We start from the raw sequence: 27126 nt of genomic DNA, 5'->3' as shown, positions 1-27126 counted from the left end.
GTGAATCTTAAATGGCTTTTATTGATTCTCTTTATTCGACCTTGACCCTTGTAGTTTAGCTTAACTATTCGCACGTGTCTGATACATTGACATTTTGTTACCCTATCCCTGTTATTGATTATACATGTTATGACAAAAATATTCGCTTGTATTGTATATTGCTGGTTTTAAATAAATATCCTTAAGAAATTTTTAATAAATCATTATAACGTTGTTTAACTTTTTCTTATATGGAAGGATATTATTATTAATAATTAAATTTAATTTCTTAAAAATTTAAAAGACTTGTAAAATTTAAAGGATATTGATTTTTCTTATATGTATAAAAAAACTAATAATGTTATTACACGAAGAAACGTTCTCTCTGAAAAGTTCTACGTAATGATACATTTCTCTTAAAGATACATAAGATTTTATTAAACAAGAATATAACATTTCGTCACATTAAATTAGAAATCTTATATATATATATATGTAAGGACAGTTGAGAATTAGCACAATCATTTTATTAGTCTTAACAATTAATTGTAAGATATTTATTAAATTGAAATGTTTAATATTCTTATGACTTATAAAAAATGAGTTCAATTCATAACTTTGGTTTCCCTTCGATGCACTCTATAAATCTCTTTCACTTTTCACCAAAAATTTCGTAAAAGAGAACTGTTTGACGAGTCTATAAATCTTTGAATTTGACAATGGGTAAAAAAACAATTCAAATTTTTGAATTTTTTAAGAAAACAATAATTTTCTTACAAAGAATTTATTTGTTATAAATAAAAAAAATCGATTTTTTATTTAAACAAAGTATTTCGTAGATAATGATAAGAGTGATTTAATTTAAGATGTCCGAAAAAGTTTTTATGTAATTTATAAACAAACATACAAATATTTTTAATATTATATTAGGTGTTGGAATTAATTCGTAGCGTTTTACAAGTGATGGGAAGTACTTTCATTAATGTATTTTTTAATGCTCATGTGAAATAAATAACATTCTTTCATTAAAAAACGCTACGAATTAATTCCAACACCTAATACTAAAATATTTTTATACACATATACGTAAGAATGTACAATATATGCATGTCTGATTAATAATACATATAGGAAAAATACTTGGTATATAAAATTTATTATTCAAAGATTATTTTTATATATTCTATATTCGTGTTGTCTGATATGCAAAAAATTTAACACTTAATTTTTAGCATTAAATGATGCTATTACTATACTCCTAATAATATAAATAACATATTCTAATAATGTAAATTATAACATTAGCTCATTTTCTAGAGATTTGTAGTTTTTTTCCTTTAGTTTCACAATTCACAACTAACTCTTAATCGAGATGCAACTTATTACTCCATCTTTTTTTTTAGAAAAAAATTGAAAAGAGACAAGAATAGAGGCCGCAATCCGATTCAAAATCGTTTTATCTTTGTTGTTTAATTGTCAAATATAAATTGTTAAATATAAGGACAAATGATACTTATGAGCGGCGTTGTGAAGAACATGAATCGGATCACAGTTTAAGTTCAATCTCGATTAAGTTACCGTGCATCATAAGACTTGACAAAACAACTTAATTTTAAATTAATTTATGACTCAGCTTTCGCCGAGTACACCAAAAAATTGTTATAGACTCATCAAATGTTCCCCTCCACGGAAATCTTTAGTAAAAGGCGAAAGATTTATACGTGTTCTGAAGGGAAACCAGAGTAACGAAGTAGTGCTATAACGATCCTTATATAGGCAGACAGATCAAATTTTACTTACAAGAGACACTCCATCTTGAAGGCCCTCTCTTGATCAGATTTGGAACTAATAGCGTCCAATCTCCCTTAACTTTAGAAAAGGGTATGCATACCTGGATTCGGCATACCTGACCTATCTTAGAGCGTTTTTCAGGAAGGATACAGTGAATTATTACATCTTTGTTTGTCAATTAAATAAAGATGAAATTATTCAGGAATTGCTTACACTTTCATAAAAATAAATCTAGTTTACAAAAAATATTTTTAGATTACTTACAACTTTTGTAAAAATGAACATATTGAAACAATCTTTTTTTAATCGAAACGCTAAACATTCAAAAATAAACGTTAAGTAAATGTATATATTTTTGTTGATAAGAAAGATATAATTAAAAAAGGAAATGTAAATTTTGAAAAATCATTTCTTTCAAAAATTAATTGTTTACAAAATTAAAGTAAAAGGCTTCTTAAACAATTAATGTACAAAAAGTTAAAAACTTTCAAGTTAAAGAAATAAATATGTCATATAATCAAATATTTCAAAAAATATGATCATGAAAAAATAAAGATAATAGATATGCTATACTTATAAGTGTAGCTAGGATTAAATATGTATACACTTTTAAAATAAATCCTGAACAATAAAAATATTAGGTGTTGGAATTAATTCGTAGCGTTTTACAAGTGATGGGAAGTACTTTCATTAATGTATTTTTTAATGCTCATGTGAAATAAATAACATTCTTTCATTAAAAACGCTACGAATTAATTCCAACACCTAATAAATATTCTTGTTTAATAAATTAAAATAAAATAAACTTTTGAAGTTTTACTGAGCGCATCATATCTTTATTAATTAATTATCAGTTTTTTTTATATAATGAAAATCTGGATTATTTAAATTCTATAAATTATTGCTCTCTAAAATTTTTCAAATTTTTTAGATATTTTATTTATTTGCATGATGATCCACAGGAAGTTCTGTCGAAGACAGATCACGGAAAGTCTTATAAGGATGAAAAAACCAATCATAATAATTTACACAAAATCAATTTAAGAAACAATCAGCTGAAAGGAAATATAATTTTGGGAAATTACGGCGTAAGTTTATATAACATCACGAAAGTTATATTTTGTTTCAATTCTATATATTTGTTTTTTTCTAATTCATTAATTTACAAATAAAAAGTCTTTGAAAAAAAGATAAAAGAATAGTTAACATCAAAAGTAACTTAATTTTTATTATCTTTTTTTTTTTGTAAACAAAGAATCTAACGCATCTGGACGTGAGCGAAAATAGTATTGAAAAATTGGACATTAGTGCTCTGCAAGAATTGAGAAGTGTACGCTGTGGACGAAATAATTTAACGGAATTAACTCTTTGCGGCCGAAATCTGGTATCCCTTATTGCTGGTAATAATAGTGAGTATAGATTTTTTTAATATGCATTGTACTGTTTATTACGTAATTAACATATTGAGGTGGAATTAAAAAACAAAAAATAAAGGAATAAAATTAGAATAAAAATAATCATTTGTACAGGATTGAAAAAACTAATCATCGAACCTGTGCCAATTAATCTGGAGCATTTGGATGTTTCCTAGTGAGTAAATGCAATATAAATTAATGTACATATTAATATCAAATCTAAAAATTTTACAAAGTACTATTAAATCACAATCTTAAAAATTATTGATCGATCTACAAAACTTGTTTAAATCTATTTTGTATATTTCAATTTTTTTACTATTTATATTTTTTATTCAAACACTTTGGCTTAAAGACAAGAATATTTAAAAATAATTTATGATAAATATGCTATTTTCTAGCAATTAAATATTTTTTTTAGCAAGTTCTTTAATGTATTAGGTGTTGGAATTAATTCGTAGCGTTTTACAAGTGATGGGAAGTACTTTCATTAATGTATTTTTTAATGCTCATGTGAAATAAATAACATTCTTTCATTAAAAAACGCTACGAATTAATTCCAACACCTAATATTATTTAATAATATATTAGTAAATTTTAAAATGTATTTTTTGTTATTTAATTTATATTTCTATTTTATGTGAAAAGCTTGTATTTTTTTGGCTTTGCTCTCAGCAATAATTTAGATGCGTTACCGGAATGGACAACCGAATTGCCAGCATTGCGCGTCCTTTTCGCGTCGCACAATGCTCTCACGGCTCTCCCAGACAGGTTGTTGTCACAACCCTCGAGACTAGAAGTTCTCCATCTGCCTCACAACCGGCTACAAGCCCTACCACCACCCAGGAGACCATTGAATATCGTACATTTAACTCTGCAGGGCAACATGTTGACCACGTTGCCAACCAGTTTTTTCACGAATACCGAAAAGTGAGACACATATAAAATTTAAATTTCATTGATTAACACACATATATATATATATATATATATATATATATATATATATATATATACATACATATTTATGTTTCAAAATTGTGATAACAGAAACGAATAATAATAATAGTAGTAATACTGCATTTTAAAAACAATAATTACTTTATCAAATTTGAATACAGCTGCTTTTTTAACACATATTTAACCGTCTGAAATACAATTATAACTTTTTTTTCGTAAATATTTTCCATTAGAGTTTAAACTCGAACTCCTTTCCAGAATGAAAGTTTTAAACCTTTCCAACAATCGACTCTCCGAACTTCCGTATCGCGAAGAGGCCGGGAAAATTCACCAGGGATCGCATACCTTGGAGAAATTATACATCACGGCAAATTGTCTGACCGATACCGCTCTAGACGCTCTCGCGAAGTTTACGTCCTTGAGAATTCTTCATATTGCTTACAACACCTTGGATACGCTTCCAGAAAGGTGAGCCTATCCTTATTCTTTGTTAAAAATATGGAGAAGAACAATGATAAGTTTATATCAGTTATCAGATAATAATTTACGAACGCAAAATGTGAATATAGATAATAAAAAAAACATATCAGTAAGTTATAAAAATCAGTCGATCGAAAAGTACGATTCGAGTGTTGATATAGATAAAGATATTTTAAATAATTTTATGATATTTGTTATTAAAATTGATGTACAATCCTACAGTTGCATAGCTGCTTGGAGCGACCTGGAAGAATTGGTGTTGTCTGGAAACCGATTGCAGTACCTTCCGGATAACGTGGCAAATCTGCGACATTTGCGCGTGCTACGCGTGCATTCTAATCGGCTATTAACATGTCCCACCTTCAGTAGAACAGCGTCTTTGAAGGTGAGGTTCTAGATATGAATATCAATATCGAGCAATTTGCATAAATGAAACACAGCTCGTAATCCGAAATAAATATTGTCCTTTTACTTAAACGGAATAAATATATGAAAATTATTTATTAATTATTTCTTATTTCATTATTTATTAAATATACATAGATTAATATATAATGTATATAAATAAGTATGTGTAATAAGTATATGTAAATAAATAAGCTTTATTAAATATATATATATATATATATATATATATATATATATAAAAGTAAACGATATATACAATATATATTTTATGGATGCATAAAGGTAGAAAATTTAGCAAAAATATGTAAAAACACGAATTGGAATTTTAAAATTATCTTTTTCATTTTCCTCTCTTTTTTTGTGACATTGTTTTATTATATAAATAAACTATGAAAAATTATTTATCTATAAATAATTCAATTTATTATGAACATTTTTGTTTTGGTATATTTTTGTAGAAATAGAATAATTTTGACATAGTTCTGTTGTAACATATAAATGTTGATGATACATTTCATGAAATGTATCATCAATGTTTGGAGTGTGCTCATTTTCATAAAGAGCACATATGACAACGTAGAAATATATCTATAGAAGGACATAAAAGTATTAATAATACATGTAGATCTAGATATACCTAGATAATAAAAGCACAATAAAATAAAATATTTATTTCCAGGTGCTAGATCTGGCACACAATCAATTGGATAGGGTAAATCTGGCTACACTAGTACCACCACAACTACAATTTCTTGATATATCCTGTAATTCCCGACTGCATGTGGACCCAAGACAGTTTCAAGATTATAGATCCCAAAGGCCAATATCTTTGGTAGACGTATCTGGACAGAATAGACCCAGTTTACCATCTCATCCGCATCAACAAGAAATCGTCGCGGCGGAAAAAAATAGCGAACAACCATGGCGATTGGGTTTTTCGGAAACTGCCGGTTCACGCGAAAAGTAAAATTATTATTTATATTCTATTTATTTATTTATTTCATTTATTATATTTCAATTCATTTATTCTTCCAAGGTTGATAAATTAAAAAGAAGAGAAAAACAAAAAACATTACTTTCTTATTGCAAGAAATTTATTTTTACGAAAAAATATCTACAATATTATCTGCATTCCGATGAACTTAGAAACTTCTTGTTTGTACACAGGCTATACATTTCCCAAGTGCGAATACCATCTTTTTGCAACGTCGAAGGTCTGTTTGGCATATTTGATGGTGGTTCCAATCAAGAAGCACCTAGCGCTCTTCAAGAAATGATTCCTCGTCTCTTGCTGGAGGAACGAACGATCCGGGAAACGTCGAAGGAATACTTGAAATATACTCTATTGTCGGCACACAGGGAGCTCAAGGAGAAGGGTCAAAAATACGGCGTAGACGCAACTCTGATCCATATAGTGAAATTGCCGTTGCAACAGGGATATTCAAAATCTACGATCAAATATTCTCTTAAAGTGGCTTCCACCGGGGACGCCAAAGCTGTCCTCTGTAGAGCCGCGGGTCCTTTGACCTTCGCCAAGTCTAAAAAAGCACAGACAATTAAGAATCAACTTGGTAATGCTGCCATGTTCCCATTAGTAGTGCCCGATCCGATATATGAGGAAGTGACGCTGGAAGATGACGATGAATTTATCATAGTTGCTAATCGGAGATTATGGGAGGTTCTAAACATTCAAGAAGCCGTGAGGGAAGCTAGAGCCGAGGCCAGTCCTGTCCTGGCCGCCAAAAGACTTCAGGATCTGGCGCAAGCTTACGGCGCAGAGGATAATTTGAGCATCATTGTTGTCCGGTTGGCGGGACCAAGTCCAGGCGACATGGATCAACTCATGCGTGAACTCAGGCATGCCGTTGGTAAAAACAGAAGTCAAAGCGATAGTGTGTGTCCTTGTCCTTGTTGTATGCCGCCAGCGACGCACAAGCCACCAGCTGCCTGCTGTTGTCACGCGAACGAAGGCTATTATCTTAATGGCGTATTAAAAAATATTGTAGGCAGGTAAGGAAAACAGAATATTACTGTTATTAAATTTAATAGAAAGTAAACTAATCAATATCGTGAATTTGTACATCAAAACATGAGAAAATAATATTAATGTCTTCAAACTATACCTATATCTGATAATCTAATTATATAAAAATTGATGATATTTTAAGTAATTATATATTTTTTTAATTTAAAGAAACACACACATATATATATATATATATATATATTTTTTTTTTATTATGCAAAAATCTATTAAAAAGTATCGATTAATATTCTAATAATATTGAAAATTAAAATCCTAATTTTAAAATTATTAGAATTATCTCTTTTGTCGAAAATGTTTGTTCTTATTATTTTTATAAAAATTTATCCTACTATTTTTCTAACAAATAAGAACCAAGAATTTTATTTTTCATAAAAAATTTCAATATGTTATTATAAAATTTGGTATTTGCAGATCCAATAAAGTCCACGGTGGTTCCGGAAGGTACTTCAAGAATTCCAGATCAACGCAAGACAACGAAAGTCCTCCGTACAGAGACGACCGCAGTTCGCCAAGTGGACAATCTGATCAAGCCAGTGACAGCACTTTCAAGTCTCGTCATCCATCAGGAAGGATGTGGTCTGGAAGTGCGGCTGCTAGGGCGACAAATAAAGCTCACCAGAGTGTTCTCATGCAGGAAAACGGCATGCGAAAAGTAAAGTCGAGTCTCTTTGTCGATATTCTTTCGTGAAAAATATTTTCACAAACGCACGCTGGCAAAAATATGCTAAAAGTTATATAATATTTTTACTGAGGTAGTAAATACGGTAATAAAATATTGATGACAGTGTAATATCCAGTTGTCAAAAACAAGCTGACAAATCACCGGCTGTCACTTTAAAAAGCACATATTATAGCTAGAAACCGCACGGCTTATATCTGCACAACTAATCGAACCGCGAGCATCTCTTCACCACATATCACGTGCCAACCGCGTGAATCACTATTACTGCTGCTATTACAACTCTTTTAAATAAGCTGTTAAAGAAAAGAAACACATTTATTTCAAAAACACAACATTACCAAAGGAAGAAGGAAGCTCCATCCCGCACGCCCCCCCCCCCCTCCTCTCCGCGAGCTCCGCTCGCGATCCTCGATCGCCGACCCGCCAAATTAGAGTAAGACGTGATAGACAGTTCAATTCTTTGCGCTCGATGTGTTTATAAAACGTACATACGCAAAAGTGATTGTAAATAAGGAATATAGGCTGTGTTTGATAGCTGCCAATACTGAAAATCTACAGAATAACAAAAAAGTCTACAAAATTTTATGTTTATTAAATTATTAGTAATATATTTTTAGAAAAATATAAATTCTGTAGTGTTAGTAATTATATCTTATAAAATAATAATTGACATTAACAATGGCCACCTTTAGTTATGACAGAGTTGGCTTTTTAAATTATTAATTACTAAAATATTAGGTGTTGGAATTAATTCGTAGCGTTTTTAGTGAAAGAATGTTATTTATTTCACATGAGCATTAAAAAATACATTAATGAAAGTACTTCCCATCACTTGTAAAACGCTACGAATTAATTCCAACACCTAATATATACGTATCAAACTAACGCAGTGCCAAGCTTATTTACCATATTTTGACGTAAAAATGACATCTTTCATATTATTTCGACTCTAAAATGACGATAAATAACGTAGCTTGTTATTTGGCTAATTTTAAACACAATATTATAGCCACTTTTTCGTTACTCCGTAGTTTACGTTATGTAAACTATAAATTTTTAGTATTGGCAATGTATATCACATCATAAAGATAAAAATATAAAAAATATGGAGTCTTTATTTGAATTTTTGTTATTTTCCAGGTATCATCTTGCCTTCCTACGCAAGAGGATGCTATCTCGGAAAGATCCAGTGCTCTCAGTGAGGAGCAATTTCGTTGCTGGGAGTATATGCTTGAGCAGAACACTCAGTTACTATTCGATAAGGAGTTAGACACGTTAACGAAGGCGCCATTACATCGCGGCCAGTCAAGGTCGACGCCGCAACTGGGAAGCAATCTACCCTTTCTGTCGAAGAGGTTTGGCAGCGCTCGATCCTTCAACCCTTCGTTATCACGACCACCGATGGTCCGTTTCGGCAGTGGACGAAGATTGCTGAATGGCGGACCGAATGCTGCCTATTTCGGCAGCCTGCAAAGGTTGATGCCGTACAATCTCGAGTACGACTTTGCCGTTATCCAAGAAAGAAACGGCATGGATTCATTGGAGCAAGACGCCACGAGGATGCAACAATATTGGGGAGTTGCCACTACAGAATTGTAAATAAAAATCTAATGCAAAGATACCTACTAAGTATAAGATAGAAATGCAAAAAAGCAAAAAGTCTATAATACATTTAACAATGAACGAGCTTAATCGAAATTAGAAAAACGTTACGTTAATACGATAACGTTTGTGTAAGTCTTATCCTGAAAAGTTGCCTTTATGTTTTAAGAATTCATATTTTGCAAAAAGTACATGCAGCATTTCATTATCATTGTCATTGTTTTAGATTGTGGAATATAACGCAGAAACTCATTGTGCTAAGTTGTTTATATCGCAATAAATTAATTTGCACTTACTTATGAACAATCCAACGTAACCAAAGTGATTTATCTTGAAAAGCTTGACGGCACAAAGTAATTGTACCTTTGTACTCTAATTATCATTTGCTAATGAAGTAATTAACCGAATACAATGTGACGGAGCGAAGAGTTAATCGGCAACAAACGCGCACAATTGCAGTAATAATATCGATCGTGTTGATAACAATGGCATAGCTGAGACAAGCTATGGAGTTCTTCGAACCTCGTAGAAGAAAAGACGACGGGATTTGTACCGTCACTTCGGTAATTCGCTCGTTTATTGCAGCTGATACGCGTGCAATAAAGGGACCGCGGAAACCACTGTGTAGCCTTTACGCTACACAAAGCTCGCCTTATTTCTTTATAACGGTAGACACGCGGAAGATCTATATCTACTTTATTGCGGAACGACTTTACGGCGCTGAATCACTGAATCACTCCGCAGAAAATGGACTCCGCCAAATAATAGAGATCGAAGAAAATCCGTCTTTCTGGTCTTAGAAATTGGAGACTGATTTAAATATTAAAAAATTCGTTTTTTCTTACCGAGATTTATCGTATATTCTTTTATTGAATTGTCCATATACTTTTTTTCCCAAATATTAACACATTATAACGATTTGAAATTCTCCGAAACGAGCTCTCTTCACTTTGATTTAATTAAGGAATACAAAATGCTATCAAATTTAACATTAATTGCGAAAATTAATTATAATCCAAATTAGCATTTCTATTCTTTTAATGTGTCAATTTTTTCTTTGTATAGATTTTATGTTATCTTGCAAATCTCAGTTGTTTCCCAATCAACACATAATATTTAAAAAATATTTTTTAAATATTTATTAAATATTTTTACATTAAATAAATATTTAAAAAATTTTTTTTTAATTTTTTAAAAACATTGTCTGCTTGAGTTATTGCTCTGTATTTTTATGTTTAGCGTGTTTAGATATCGTTGTGCTTCGTATTTTTTTCCTTATAAAGTTTAGATTGTTTAAAAATAGTTTTTGTATATAATTATTACATAATAAGTACAATTTATTATATCTTTAATATTATAACACACTTCTGCGATAAACTTTTGACAATGTCAAGAAACATGTAATACTACTGACGTAATCGATGCGATCTCGTGTTTTCTATTAAATATAATGTATTGACATTAGGCTTATAATGTACAAGGTGTCTCTAATGAATTACATCATTATAATTCTGTGCGAAATATTAATCGTGTTACATTAATCAAAATATTGAATTGTTATTTTATAAAAATAAGAGTTACTACAGTCTCATGTATATTTAAATCAACACTCTTACAATTCCTTATTTCAATCTTTATTACAATTCTTTAGATCTGCTCCAAACCTGTCATTTTACTGTAATATTTATTGACTTAAATTTTCTCGATGATCAGTAAGACACACTGAAGTTTGTAGAAACTTCTGTTTGAACAAAATAATGGAGTTGAGCAGAGACACTATATATTTATAAGAAAGATTAAGTCGTGTATTACATGTGCGATCGAAGAACATGCTTCCGAAATGAATTCATATGTCTTCAGTCCTATATTTGCGTCATTTAAACATATTTTATTCTTCCCCTTCGGAATTATGCTCTTCGATGAGAAAAAAGAATCATATGAAGAAAATATTTTTTATAAATGTGAAGAGATACTTTTTTATTTTTTGATGTAATATAAAATATGCCGGAAGAAAGTATGTTCCAATAACAGACTTATATTTGTCTGAAATGTGAAAATTCTTCAATCGTAAAGTAGGTTGAGTGCATTTGGGAAGAAAGTTTAAAAGACAACAGTTTAAAAGAAAAGTTATTCTACTAGAGTCATCGTATTATGATGTAAAAACAGAAATTTTCAAAAAATTTCAAAATATTTAATATTCGCGATGCAAACTCCATTCTAAAAAAAATACATGTAGTGAATCATTTCGAATATATGAAAAAAATGTTGTCGGTACACACTTTCTCCGGGACGCCGTGTAGCAAAACTGTACCTGAGGCTGGACCAAATAAATCATGGTATGCAGCGACCTATTGTTGTCAGAATAATAAACTATACATTGCAAATGGTGGTGCAAAATTTAACGAAAACATTCGGCATTTTTGTACATTTGTAATTTTTCGTCAGAAATTTCAAATATGTATAAAATTTCTTGAATATTTAAAATTTTGTGTGTGATACATACATATTTTGAAGACGGAATATCGATCTCGTAACTTATTTATCTGCTTATTAAGTCTCTTGCGTAATTTATCTTCTCAATCGCAAACAAAAGTAATCAAAAGCATCGTACACAATTTTTTTCTTTTTTGTTTTTTTGTTTTTTACTTTTTTTTTCCTTTTTTTGTTTCAAGTTTCAAAGGATAAATCTCGAGAAAAATTGCACAAAAGATTAAAATAAATTATTATACGTTACAAGGAGAAAATTTTGCAACAAAATTGCATGAATCCGTCACTAATTCTAAAACACGCCATCATTCGTTACATTCTAATTTGACTTCCTGTCCAACACGATATCAAATAATCGCTTCCTTCCGTGACTTTATTACAACAGATGAACTCAACAGACAGCAATTCGAGATATGTAGCATTCGGTTGCGTTCTATCCATCGATTAAATTCTTCACGTTGACCTTGAGTGGCATTATCTTATTTGTAACATGCTATTACACTGATGTCATTTTGAATTTTTCTGTTCAAGTCACGAAAAGAAGCTAGACGGAGATTTAGAGAGAGAATGAGACTTTTTACTTTTATATAAATTAATGTGAAAATTGTAAACGATAAGAGAGAAAGAGAAAAAGAGAGAGGTGATATTACTTGATGGATATAAAGTTTACTTTTTTCTTATAAAAGTTTCAAACAAAGCTTAATTAGAATAATATTTAAGGTAGAAAATTAAAATGTCAAGAGAGAAATATTACAAAATTTAAAAAAGAACTAGGAGGATGAATATTATACAAGATTTTTCTTTTCGATTAATTTCTAATTAATAGAAATTTTATTTACATGTATATTTAATGATATTCAATGTGAAAAATTAACAGTTAAGATTAATAACTGAGAATTTAAAAAATTGCATTACGTGTATATGTATTTTGATAATATTACAACTTGTAATTTGACCTCGACTTATGTATTTGATTTAAAGCGATTTTTCGTTGTTTTACTTAAATTCATTAAAAATTCGAATATTTTTTAACACCGCGAATATAGAGTAAGAGTAAGTTTCAAATCGCACGTGAGGGAGAGTTATCTTACTGATTCAGCACGTGCTTTTCCTTCGACGATTCCACCGAGAGCACGATAAGCAGTTTCTTTATCGAACTTTGGAATCTGTTATTTGCTGCTATCGGCAGTTGTTAAATTATGCTGCCAATTTATTAATGAATTAACAGTAATCAAGAGTTGTCGAATATCTTGATTACAGAGCGACACATTTATCGGATAATAATATCGGACGATAATACTTTCTCGAATGTATATTTTTAATCACACGATATACTTAATATAATATTCATTTTTATTGTCACGATGATATTCTGTTGCTTACTTTTTGTTAAAAAAATAATAAAACTATTAACAACTTTAATACGACATAAACGCTAAAATATAAAATATATACCTGTTCTATTTTTAGTCTGTTAATAATAATAATAATAATAATAATAATAATAAGCTAATTTTTCTATTAGTTTATTAAAACGATATTCTTCTTGCGCTTCCATCTGATATTATCAATGACACTTTAAATATTTATTTTTAACTCTTTATTATACTTTCCTTCCTTTATCTATCTTTTTCTCTCCCTACTTTCTCTCCCCTCTACTTTATTTTCTCCTTCTTATGTTCCTCTTCTTTTTTAATTTTCCATTTCAACCTTCCTGTCTTTACATGTCATATTTCACTTTATCTCTTAGCTTCTTAGAGAGATGATCAATTTTGATTCCTATCGCATTGTCTAATTGATAATATACCAGTTTGACACACATACTAAGATATTTATTCTTATTTTATTGTACTAAATTCATTATACATATACAACGAATGACGGTTTCTTACTCTTTCTCTATCGACATTAATATTTCTTTTGTACATATCTCATAATATCAAAAATAACTTCCGCCTCTTTCTATTAATTTAATTTTATTAATTGTGATCTTGTTTTTGCCTTTTCTTTATTATTTGCGACTCGATTGTACTTTTCTTATTATTTTTATTTATTCCGTTTGTTAATTTATTATTACAATTTGTACTTGCTAACAGAAACATGTTCGTCCTTTTGCACACGCACAGTTCGGAGAAACACATTGGTGTCAACTACAATCGTTTATTTGGTTTTCTCTCAATTTGGAGCGAGTTTTATAGTTGATATTGCGTCCTTATGCGAATTTTATTTAATTTATATATATTTTATCTATGTTGCATCCATTTTTATTTTGTCTTCACATTGAAAATGATCCAACAGGGATCGAAACGTTTGTTCTTGTTCACTTACTGATTTTTAAATTATATTTCATGTTTTTTTTAATTTCATGACATTGTTAATTTTATTTTTTAACCGTTTAATTTAGATTATTATTTGTTGTTTGACTTTTAGGCTCGTAGCCCTTTATTCTTTCATTTATTTATTAAAACGATTTTTTGGCGAGATAAAGTTTGGTCGTTGATTTATTCATGCAAAGAAAAAAAAACAAGTATGTGAAGTGTGTTAATCTCTGATACCATCATCAATAAAGTAGAGATGAACATTAAAATGTCTAATTAACGATTAGAATAATCAGAAATGATTAAGCTCAAGGAAAGTGACTCATATCATGTCTCACTCTACATTTTTTTCCATAATCTTTTTCTACATCTTTTTCACTTTATAATCTTATCTTTATAAGATATTCGACACAATTTCGTAATTTCCTAAAATTCAATAGCCCATAGATATATGTAAATAATAGATATATGTAAACAGGGCACTAAGAGCGAACTTGCTATCGACATTTATCGCTCAAATAAAATGCGTAAAGAGAAGATAAATATGACTTATTGCATTTGAATTTTTTCTCTTGATAAGTGCTGAGCAAACTGGAAAACAAGCGTGTCGTAAATAAGCATATCGGAGTGTACAGCTGCAAAAAGACAATAGAACTTATTGGAATTATTGCTCCGATCTCATCGACTCCCAGAGCCGAAACCTGAGAAAATTGCATCGTTATATAAGTATTTTAATGACGATACGCGATACAATCGAAGTGTATAACCCGGTACTAAGATATTACTCAGGTAACAAGTCTTTTTTCCGACTGAAGACATCAATATATCAATGTTTGGGATTTCAAAAGGGATATTCTGATGTTTTCATAATACCTGAACTTCTTTGACGATATTTGGTGCTAATGCCGAGAAATTCCTCTAAACATTCCCGTAAGCAGCCCTTAGTTATTTCTGTGGATGCATAGACTATAAATAGTGTACTCGATTTGCTTCCCAACTTTAAGTCGATAGAAAGAAGAGCTAAGTGCAAGAAATAGAAAAACAATTCATTGACTCGGATTCAGATCGAGTCAGCAAATTGAGTACGCTATTAAGCTAATATTACATTTGTCCATTTTTATCGTACAACCAATTTTTCAAATGCGTTAATTGGTTGTAAGATAGAAAGTATGTCTCTATCCTACAGCCAATCAATTAGCTTTTTATCGACAAAAATTTGTCGTATAGCGAACAAATGTATATAATATTAATCTTATAGTGCAATGAGAAAAAAGTTTTTTAATATTTGTGATTATAATTGCATAGCAAAAAGTATTATGATTAGAAGAACTCTATTTTTTTTTTACAATTATTATTAATGTAATGTTAGTAATAAGAATTAATAATAATTATTATTATATTTATAGTTCTATATATCAAGAAAAATACATATGTTTTCAAAAACGATTATAAAATAATGTTGTCATTTTCGAAGAAAAATATAATATTCTTTTTGATATATATAGAGCTTTTATAAATATAATTATAATTATAAAATTTAAGTTTCTAACTATAATTTTCTATAGTCATAAAAGATTACAAAATTATAAATAAATTATAATTTATAGTTGCTTTGAGGACAATCATATATTTATTTTGATATATAAAACTTTTTAAAATTATATAGTTATTGCATAATGCTAGTAATAATAATAAATGTAATTATTATTATTACTAACATTATGGAATATAATAATTATAAAATTGAAGCTCCTAACCATAATTATTTTATATGCAATAATCACAAATATTACAAACTATTTTCTCAGGCAGTGCACAACTGTATCAACGTCATGAACGGGTAACCGAAGAGGAGAATAGAGGGGAAACGGAATGCTAAGCGTTCGAGTGAAGCGATTGAGGAGCGAAAACTAGTAGTACTCGAGCATTCGCGCGCATCAGAACGTACGTTCGAAAGAACCGATTATCTGTTTTATCCTCCTTCTTTTTTTTTTTTACATTTGCGATTCGCGATATTTTGACCGAGAGGCAAACTCGTCTGAATCGTTCCCGAAAAAACAGAAACTCGGGCATCGGTGCGACGGATCGAAGAGATCGGCGATGATCGATTGCAGTGTCGCAGCCCGATGCGCAATGCAGCCTGACGGAAGATAGCACGTGCGCGGAACGTTTTCTATAGGTGAGTATATAGAATGGCTATAAAGAGAAATCGAACGGAGAAGCTATCGAAAGAAGAATAATTAGCGAACATTGAAGGGACAATTGAAAGAATACGATATATATTCTCGGAGTATCAATATTCGAAAGATCGAGCGACAATCTTCACTGAGAGAAAAATGTATTACCTACTAAATTTTAATAAATATTTAAATATATATAGTATTAGCCGAATTTTACTAAACATGTAAACATACATTTATTTGGTGCAAGAATCATTAATTTAATTTAAATATCATTTTTTTTTATTTAATAAATGTTTATTTATCGTAAGTAAACATTATAAGGTAGTATTATTCAAATAAATATTTGTTAAAATTCAGTTTTCTTCTCAGTATTGGCATCTCTGTCTCTTCTTTTTCCGTATATTTTTACAAACATTATATTGAGAAAGAGGCACATGAAATTGCACAAAAAAAAATAGAGTTTATTGCGCTTGTCACGCTTCGATGCTTCAGTTATATTTCGAACAGGCAATTTTTGACGCGCTATAAATACGAGAGCGGACGAATTTCTCGCAAATCTCTGGACTTTGAACTGTCATGAGAAAATAGCCTGTTGGCCTGCAGCTGATCGTTATATAAACAACTTTCTCAACTGTGTCATCTGACTACCACGATAACATCATGTCCAAAATCATCCCTTGACATCATCCTAATTATGAGATAATCCGCGTTCATTGTCAAATTCTTCGTTTAATGTGAGTATGATAGAAACATATTCGAGATTTATAATTGCACCCTGAAAAAAAAATCACCAATTTTGAACTTGCTCTAATATGAAACAAATATGAAAATAAATATTTAATTCTTTTATCTAATAATTATGTTTTAATTAAATATTTACCTAGATATATGTAGTATTTTATAGATAGGTGTCTATTTATATTAAAACAATAATTGAATTAATTTATGTAGCTAATTTATTTAATTTGATTAAAGCATAATATTAATATAAATTTATCTTAATTTTTATTAGAGAGAAAAAATTCTTACGTAATTATATAAACACGTAATTATATATCACGTTTAAAAATAAAATTTAAATTAAAAAGTAATTCTTTATCGACAAATAAATTTAATCTCTATAATATAATTAATAATTTTGATAATTTTGAGAAGATAGGGAAATTATCGAATGATCAAAAAAATTTATAAATGAAAAATAAGATTTGATTATCTTAACATTTCTTCTTTTTATCTAATTCTATCATTTTATAAAAATAAAATTTGTTTTTTGCACGCTACGAAAGAATTTGGAGGAAGCCTTTGAAAAGCTAGAGAAGGAAAGTTTCGAACATAAATTTTGTTGATATATCTCTATGTGTTAAAATTTTTTGTTGAAAAAGAAAAGGGAAAAAAAATTCTTTGAAGCATTCTACAAAAATATTGAATGTAAGAAATTTCAATTGTGCTTAGATAATACGCTTCAGGTTTTTTTCGTGACCTTGCCTAAAAGTCTTATTAATTATACAACCTTTCAATCATCAATTTTCATGATCTGTCTTGTCATGGATGATCTTTCGAGCTATTCATTGTGTCTCTCGGACAAAAAAAGTAGCGAACACATTACGATAATAGTTTAAAGATAAATATTTCGAATATTTTATATTTTACTGAGTTTCTCCTTTCTTTTTCTTTTCTCTTTCAATAAAAAAAATTCGATGCAAAAAATTTCATAAAACCTAGAGTGAAAAATTGTATGCAGGTCTTTAACAATATTTTCGAATAAAACAAAAAGAATTGATTTATTGCGCTAACATTAAAATTAAAACCAACATTGATAAGAATGATCACGAGAATCAAAGATCCTCTGTTAAATAATCGAGACTCTAATTAAAGAAGCTTACCTGCTATCTATCATTTGAAATCAGCAAACTCTTCTTATTTTGAATCGCTTGTATAACATAAAACATTTTATACAACATTGTAGAATTTGTCGGAGATTCTGATATATTTAACAATGTAAAAAGTGCCAAGTAAAATATTGGCAATTTCTCGCAGTTTATATTTTGTTCGCTTACTGTTTATATATAAATATATTGTGTTAATATTTGTCTTTACTGTGTTATTTACATTTGTGTTGTTATAAAATAATATTTTGTACGTGCAGCAACATGATAACAGTAAATAAGTGATTAACTCGTCTTGCTTAATTATGTCGTTATGACTAGCATTGACAAGCAAGATGTTAATATCTTGAAAACATGTAATTAAATGTGTTTGTTCGTTGCGTCGGCTGACGGGCTTGAAGTTTACCGATATCTGACGTGCTTGTGCTGTATAACTCGTTAGTAGCATTCGCGAAAAATACAATCTCGTCATGTCGTGCCCGCAATTAATCCGACACTTGACGTAAAATCGATCGATGCACGTAACGGTATGACGATAAATATTATTTAGACGTTAGGATTTAATGCGTAAATGGTGATAAATTATTCTTGAAAGCGATCGTAATGCGCTTAATCAATCGCGATGACTAGGACATACCGCTACATTCTGTAAAAAACAATAATGAAAATTTACAGACGTCATCAATGAATCGTCGATTATTTAAGTAAGTTGATATCAGCAAACGCAAAAATTAATGAAGGTCTCGAACAATATAATGCTTAGTCGTGACATCAAAAACACTTTAAATATTAATATTAAATCGGTACTCGTAAAGCATAATGAATATTCTATAAGTATATCAATTAAAAGTCAGTTTACAATATTTTTACATTTTCAATTTGTTGTTTTTAATGATAACAAAAAAACGTATGTATTAAAATTATAATTCCAGTTAAAATTTTTGTGTTGTATTTTATGATTGAATTTTTAACATAATATAATGTAATGGTATTATTATTAAATATTTTGTACTTTTCTTATTTTATAAATATTTTATGTGTTAAATTGATATTCATTATTTCTTAGAATTAAAATAACATAATTTGTAAATAAATGAATCAATAATATTAAAATAATGTATTGTAGTTTTAAAATATAAATTCTAAGGTAAATAAATAAAATGATTATAACATATTATAAATATTAATTTTACCAAAGAGATATGTTTCTACAATTTTCAAATTATGTTAAAGTACATATTTTGTGTTAACTTTTGCACAATATTTATATTACTTTCTAATTTATCTTATATTAAGTTAATATAAAATTTTTAGTAGTTTGAGATACGAAAAATATATTAAATTTATCAACATAAAATTTTTCAGCTGTGATATAATCCAAAAAATTTCACAAAGATAAAAATGGAATATCTCAGATATTGTTATATGTATAAGAAAAAAGCTTTTTTTTATCTTTTCCTGATATTTTGACTATCTGTTTATGGAATATTATGAAAGAAAGAAATGTTTCTAGATGTTTGTTGCGTTTCCATTTGTGAAAATCTCAACTTTCTAAGTGATTTATATTATCGAAGAATTTCAAGATAAGACAAGAGGAGAGGATTTTCTTAGATTTTCTACATAATATCCAAGAAACGTTTCGCAAAAATGTCACATGACCTTAATGATCCTTCTTGACGTCACTTTTAGCCCCCTCGCTCGTAATTCGATACGCTCTTATCATGCAGGCACACACGCTACGCTATAAACGCGGCCGCAATTCGTATCTCGTTCCGATTTAATCTGCGGTATTTTAGTGCTCTTTCTATTTAGATCGGTAGAGCAAACCGAGCAAATCGCTCGCGTTGCGCAAATTAACTCACGACGTCACACGCGTAGACGTTACGAACGCATCATGCATGATAAATGAAATCGTGGTATTCAGCACGCTCCTATTTTATTTATCTACATTGCAATAAATACAGATTGATAGCGACTATTGTTGTCATCTCTATATGTGCAAGAATCACACAATTTTTTTATTTTAGAAAGAAAGGAATATATATATATATATATATAGTATATATATAGCGTATATATATAGCGAACTTTTAAGCTTAAACTATTTATTACGCACTTATTTATTTATTTTTAGGAAATCATAAAAGAGTGTTATTATACATAATATTAGCTCGTCCCGAATCCTTTTGTTTCATAAAAGTAATTCCTTATATAAATTTTTTACTTTATACATTAATTTATAAGAACACCTATCAGAAAACTTTTATTTTTTCTTTACATTCTGGGTTCAGAGAGATTGTATATATTGCATATCGGAAAATATTAAAAATATGCGGATCGATCATGCGCTAGATATGAGGCATTAATACAAATTGTAATGCGAAAACGTGTTATACTTTTTTCAAAAATAATATTTTTTTAACATTTTTATAACGTGAGTGTAGTTTTATGTACGAAATAAGTTTGTATAACATTATACTATTTTATATCGCTAATTGCATGCTGATAACGTTTTCCTGTTTGAATACGTAGCAATATTCCATACCACTTAATATGTACAATTTTTGTAACAAAAACTTTTCTGTTGAATGTTAACACTAACTTTTTCCTATCAAACAAAATCAAATAATTTTAAAAAAACTTTTCCTATACAGCATCACATACTGTATCTTCAAGGAATGTTCTATAAACGTCCAAAAAATATCATATGTTCTAAAATGTTCTCAGAATGTCTCTCGAATGAAATATGCTATGTGTATTCGTTTCTATAACGCAGAAATCTCATTCTAAAAGATCGGCAACTATTAAATAATTAATAAAAGAAATTTGAATGATTTGTAAGAATATATATGTTTTTTTTTTTAAAAACGTCACTAATTTTCTTAATTTTAGTTAAATTCTTGATTTCAAGATCAAATGTTTTTGAGTAAAAGTACCTTATTCAAGAAAAAAATTTTCGTGTAAGTTCAAAATACAGTATTTTATTCAAAATGCAATTATATTTGATAAAGCAAAGTTTTAGCTTTAAAAAACTTTTTTAAATTAAGATACGATGATTTTTTTAAACGAAGTTATAAGCAATCAAAGTCAAAATGTTCTTTTTATTTTCTGACAGCAACGTGTCTTATTGCTGGCAAGTGTCGCTTGCTGAGTATGCATTGTTGGTATATGTGTTGTTATCAAAATTGCAGCGACTGAGTCTGCATTTGTTGGTATGCTTTCAGTATGAAAATTTTGAGTAGCAATTTGACAATAATTTGCCGACAACTTCAAAATCGTCAAAATCTGTACTATTGCCGTCATATAATATGTATTGTCATAATAATATGTAGAATCATACAATGCTGTCATGCCGAGAACATAAATTAATATTGTGGTCAATTGTTTTTCCAAGTAGCACACAGTGTCTATAAAGTGGTAAAAAAAGCACATATGAGAATTTTTTAATGCGTTGCAGGCGCTGCTGTGCTACTTGGATTACAGTTAAATTGCTAGTAATATATATCTACACATTGTTACCAGCGTGTTACTATAATGATATATTCGAAATCATTGAAGACAAATCTAAAAATTGTCGGCATCATAATAAGAAATCACAAATTTATGCGATTTTGCTAACACGCTTTGCTGTCTGAGTTTAATCCGCGAATTAACTCAGTAATAAAGAATTTTAGAGACATTTTTTTTTAATGATTTTGTAGGAGAAACTTTAAGCTTTTATGTTATAAAATCGAAAATTTTTACAAACTTTTTTAAGCATGTGACGATCCACAAAGTGAAAAAATTTTTATCAATGTTAATAAAACAGTAAAAATATCAATTAACATATTAAAAGTGATTAAGTTGATTAGAGCTTAATTACCTTATTCGCTCACTTTAGACGATTTATATTCATGTTATATTTCAGGATATATTTTTATTTATAATTGTATATATATCGCGTTTTGACATGATATATACATATATGGAATCAGTTAATAGTAATTTAGTACCTTACACATATCGGAATTTATGCACATATCGGAACATATATTTCCTATATATATGTATATGTTCCAATGAAGCGTCTAAATTTATATGGTAAATCATTAATGATTTCATAATATGTATATAGCGTTATATGTACATTATGTATATTAAGGCAGAATATTACTCGGAAATAATTTTACCTTATATATGTTAATTTTCCGGTGAACACCTAAATGCATGCAATAAATAATTAATTAACCCTTAAACATCGTGTTAAATTTTAGGGTTTCCACCTTGGAATCCGAATTACTTGGAATAGAAAACTCAGAATTGTAAAGCTTATTCTGCAATCGCGGGAAAAAAGTATTTTATATATAATTATATATAATTATATATAATTTGTTGAATATAACAGGGCAATAGGAGTCAAGCACGGTAATTCTTGTGCAAATCAATACGATTAACAAAACGACTTTATTAATAATTAATCCGCTAACAGATTAAAGTTGTTTTGTTAATCGTACTGGTTTGCACAAGAATTACCGTGCTTGACTTCTATTGCCCTGTTATATTTAACGAATTTGTATAAAAGGAATCTTTAGAAATTAATTTATATTTAATTATATGTAATATTATATATAATTATGTATAATTTTATCTCGATCCCTCACAACTCGCGTAAAGCGAGTGACGCGCCGAGACACTATCAATATTATAATTTTATATAGAATTATATATAATTTTATGAGAAGAAAATAAACAATTTTTGTCTCTTGCAGTTTTTTCGTAAAGTTGATAGTATTTGAGTAAAAAATGATTGAAGATCAATTTTCGGCAATTTTTAATAATTAATATCTTGTTAACTATTGCAAAAATTGCAGAATAGCAGAGGACTTTTCTTTTCAGTTTAGTCCATTCTGCTATGCAAAAGATTTATCATTATTTTCCGAATATCCTGTATATTTTTATAATATATAATTATAATATAATATTTTTATAATATATAATTATATATAAAATATTTTCGGAATGTGCTTTTTGTTTTCTATTTCTTTCTTTTTGTTATTTTTTATATCTTGTCTTTTTGCTTCTTATCCGATTTTTTGTTTTATGTGATAAAAGTTAACTTCGAAAGAAACAGAAAATACGTAGCAAGAAATACGATTGTCGATAAAACGGTTGCAAAGAGAGAAAAACAAGAGGCAAAAAATAAGAAACAGGTAACAAAAATCGGTATTCATAGACCGTCTTAAGACACTAATGCGACTCTGATTCGTTCATGACATTTCAAGAATTTAAGACGGTCTTGAATAAGAATTGACTATGAATACTGACCAAGGAATGTATTATATATAATAAGTTTAAACCGAGCAGCAATGCCATTTCCAGCTTGTTTACGGCATTGAGTTTTGGTCAAAGTGCGATCGCATACAGACATGGGCTTGTGCCTTTTTGTGACTTGTGCGTGAACCTCTTGCCGCTATATTCCACAATAAAAGTCGTAAAATGCTATAAACGAACAGGAAATGACATCACTGAAACCGAGTGCCTAAACCCAGTGAGAAATAATAATGAAATCGACATCAATTTGATCGTCAAATCGACGTCAATTTTACTGTCATTTTTTAGTGGGTTCCAAGGTAAATAAATTCTTGAACAAAAAAATAAAATGAATTGATTTATATCTTCATTTAATTTATTTAAGGCTCGATTGCACCAACGATACTTTGATTTTAAGCAAGACTTAAAACTCTTTCTGTCTCTGTATTTCTTTCGCTTTAAAACGAGACAGAGAATTTTAAATCTTACTTAAAATCAAAGTATTATTGATTCCAACGGGTCTAAAGTAAAGTTAAAATTTAAAATGTGTCTCTTTAGTCTTTCTACGGAGAAAGAGAGAGAGAGCATGCTATCTATCTTGAAATTCTGCGATAATCGGATTCTCGTTTTAAAATCTAAATTAAAATGAAAATAGAACTTAAGAATTATGCACGCAGCCATTAGAAAAAAAACTCATAGCTTATATATGCGTATTATTTATTCAAATTAGAGCGACAATCTTTTCTTTGGAGTGACTCCTCGTAAGAGAGACACATTTTAAATTTACTTAAATAAATTAAATCGAGATATAAATTAATTACTATTAAATTATTATAAATTTAATAAAATCAATTATTATATAGACCAAGACTATATAGACTACTTATATAGACCATTTACTATTTAAATATCTATAATACTTAAATAGAACTTAAACCGAGATTAAAGTTAATCTACATTGGTAGAAATGGACCTAAATAAAGCTGGCTTTTAACAATCTAATGCTTTTAAATGTTCGATTACAAAATGCACTGTGCGCCAAACGATTAATTTTTGGCGCCTAATAGGGAATTCATAGTCTCCGATAGCAGAGATTGTTAATTCTAGGGACTTCAACAGGCAAAATGTTTCTCCTTTCTCGGAACAAAGTTTTCTATTGGAGCTCAAACTAGCTCGGATGCCCTTCCTACCAACCTATCCTACCCCTATCAGCAATCCTATAGTCGCAGTCCAGATAGTACGAACTTACGAAGGGTATGAGCGAAGCAGAAGTTAGCTGAAGCAACGAGACTTTCGCCGCTTTCGCTTCGCGTATATTGGCGCTGTCGTCTGCCATCACTGCGACAATTCCACCGTTCCGTCAGTTCCATGCTATGCATGCCAGTGCATCGTATTCGTGTGTGTGTGGTGTACCTAGTTTCGTGCGAGGCCAAGGCTACGATCGTGTCACGATTATGTTGAGTACCGCGAATCATTCGACGATTGCCACAGGCGTCCGTTAAATAAGTCGTCGAACGCGGCAAGCGACGACGACAGCGTCGTCGCGCAAGAATAGCCGAGAGTCGCCTGAAAACGGGATTGTCAAGAGCCCGAGACTCTTCCACGTTGTAAGTAACGCGTTCATTGTTAGAATAACATGTGTTTGATGTTTCCCGAGCGGTGTTACGACGAGAAGGGAATTCTCGCAATATGTACTCAATCTCTGCAGAAAATAAAATCTGTCGAAAGAAACAGAGTTACTCCCGAAGGGCAAAACACACGTCTAAGCTGAGTTTATGCGGCATGTCAGTCGATAATCGGAGAGCGAAGAAGCTTCGTCTTTTTTTTCCTTCTACCTCGACGGACTTTCGTCCCCGTTGAGTACAAAGTACGATTCTATTAGCAAAAATTTTGCAGAGAATTTGCTCCGCGGAATTGTTAGATCAGCCGTTAGATTCCAGAAGAAATTCTATCTTCAGCCTTGAGTTTCTGAATAAATACGCCGTTGTCCGATATCACTCGGAGAGAGTATTTTCGAGCGCGTATCTTCAGTGCAAAAAAAAATAGAAGCTGATTTCGCGAAAGGAAACAGATACATGTACATATGCGCGCACAGGCAATACTTATTTCCTTCGATCGTTAAATTGCCACGTTTCCGTGGAGAAAGTTGCTGGTCAATCCAATTATCGTTCTTTGTGTTCGTGCTGAAAATCGTCGTCGCGTGCTGAAAATATTGGAGAAGATATCCTGATTATGGATCGCATTGGAACAAGATAATTGTCACATCGCGCGATCACCACGAGGCAGCCACGTCGACGCAAAGTTTTTTTTGCAGCTCTTTGTACCTCTCACCTTGTCTGTTTTTTTCTCTTTAGTGTCCAATTACATATCTTTCACCTTAATAAATTCATAGGTAATAAAAAATAATACAGGTACAAAAAGGAGCAGACCTTTTATATCAATGACATTTTTATTCCAAGAATATTTGAGGAAATGAAATGAATTTGTAGCTTTGTTCTTTTTTTGCAGCTGAACTTTTTATACTTCTCGTCTTGTTTCTTTTGTTCTTTCTAGGATTTAATTACACATCTGTTTCATCTTAATTACAGACAGCTACAAGAAACAGATCTCTTATATGTGATGAGATTAAATGAGAGATTTTTGCTCCAAGAATATTTAAGAGAATAAAATGAATATTTAAGAGAATAAAATGAAATTCGTTGTTTCACTGTGAGAGACATTCTCTAAAATTTTTCTCTAGAATTTTTTAATTTTTTGACACAAATAATATTTTGATGCCATCTGAAAGGTTATTTTAAAAATATATAATCCATTGTTCTGAGATAAAATATACACAAATTTGATTATTTAGTTGTTTATATATTTTGATATATTTATAATAGATTTGTTTATCAGTTAAATAATTTGCAGATCGTGTTTAAGTGAGATTTAAGTGAGATACTAAAGAGTGAAATGTGATAAGTAACTCTACCCTGACTTGCATCATAAAATGTTTATCGCTACTTAATCATTTAATTTATTAGATTCAATATAGGAATCTTTCACAGAATATCTCAGACACTTTTCTGAATATATCTTATTTTATTATTTATTTATTTGCTTATTATTATTGCACATTATTGCTTATTATCTATTACTGATTTTTAATGAGTTTTTTCAATGTACAAAATTTTGATTTTTCAATTGAATTTCTTTCTTCAGAATTTCAATTTTTACAATGTACAGAATATATTGTAATTGATTTGTTTAATCATTATATATTATAGAATTGTTATTACAGAAGTGAATGAATTATTAGAATAACTATTTTATTGCAATAGTATTGTATCGAAAAATTAGGCAAATGAGCAAAGATATATTTATGATTTTTCCTTGTTAGTCCTTTACAGATTAAATAATTAATCCATTTTAAATAATTGTACCAAGTTTTTGAATGAAGAATATTGTAAACATTTATGAGTGTCACAAATAGTATTATTTGAGTATTTGAGTATTTATAATTAAATTATTGAGTAAATAAAAGTAATAAAAAGTCTGTAATCTAAATGTACGTAATACATGTTCTGAAATATAAAAACTTTTGAATATTAAAAAAGCAG

The 27126-nt window shown here is 29.6% G+C and overlaps 2 protein-coding genes and 1 non-coding gene across 9 annotated transcripts in view; 2 read left to right on the top strand and 1 right to left on the bottom strand.

Annotated features, from left to right (window-relative positions):
• Positions 1-27126, top strand: part of Phlpp (PH domain leucine-rich repeat protein phosphatase) — a 95060-nt gene that overhangs the window by 67868 nt on the left and 66 nt on the right. For 2 of the 5 annotated variants that reach the window (XM_011065242.2, XM_087403986.1), the window contains 10 exons: positions 2733-2858; positions 3026-3179; positions 3300-3360; positions 3861-4115; positions 4404-4613; positions 4848-5010; positions 5713-5996; positions 6201-7043; positions 7492-7732; positions 8903-25134. In XM_011065242.2, the coding sequence (XP_011063544.2) occupies positions 2733-2858; positions 3026-3179; positions 3300-3360; positions 3861-4115; positions 4404-4613; positions 4848-5010; positions 5713-5996; positions 6201-7043; positions 7492-7732; positions 8903-9361 (2796 nt within the window). In that variant the 3' untranslated portion in view covers positions 9362-25134. The remainder of the gene's footprint in view (positions 1-2732; positions 2859-3025; positions 3180-3299; positions 3361-3860; positions 4116-4403; positions 4614-4847; positions 5011-5712; positions 5997-6200; positions 7044-7491; positions 7733-8902; positions 25135-27126) is intronic. The other 3 variants (XM_087403988.1, XM_087403989.1, XM_087403987.1) reach the window with 3 other exon arrangements.
• On the bottom strand, positions 1606-1725 carry LOC147910289 (U5 spliceosomal RNA). The gene has a single exon (XR_015544698.1). It is a non-coding gene; the product is annotated as a U5 spliceosomal RNA (small nuclear RNA).
• The window catches only part of LOC105149901 (glycerophosphocholine phosphodiesterase GPCPD1), a 23314-nt gene continuing 12407 nt past the window's right edge, over positions 16220-27126 (top strand). For 2 of the 3 annotated variants that reach the window (XM_087404007.1, XM_087404006.1), the window contains exon 1: positions 16960-17086. In XM_087404007.1, the coding sequence (XP_087260133.1) occupies positions 17085-17086 (2 nt within the window). In that variant the 5' untranslated portion in view covers positions 16960-17084. Of the gene's footprint in view, positions 16349-16959; positions 17087-27126 lie in introns of those variants that run through there. The other variant, XM_011062631.2, reaches the window with a different exon arrangement.

This window comes from Acromyrmex echinatior, chromosome 3 (genome assembly GCF_024713525.1).
Source record: "Acromyrmex echinatior isolate Ae372 chromosome 3, ASM2471352v2, whole genome shotgun sequence".
Classification (NCBI taxonomy): Eukaryota; Metazoa; Arthropoda; class Insecta; order Hymenoptera; family Formicidae; genus Acromyrmex; species Acromyrmex echinatior.
The sequence above is the reverse complement of the archived record's forward strand: the minus strand, read 5'-3'. Positions and strand labels throughout refer to the sequence as shown.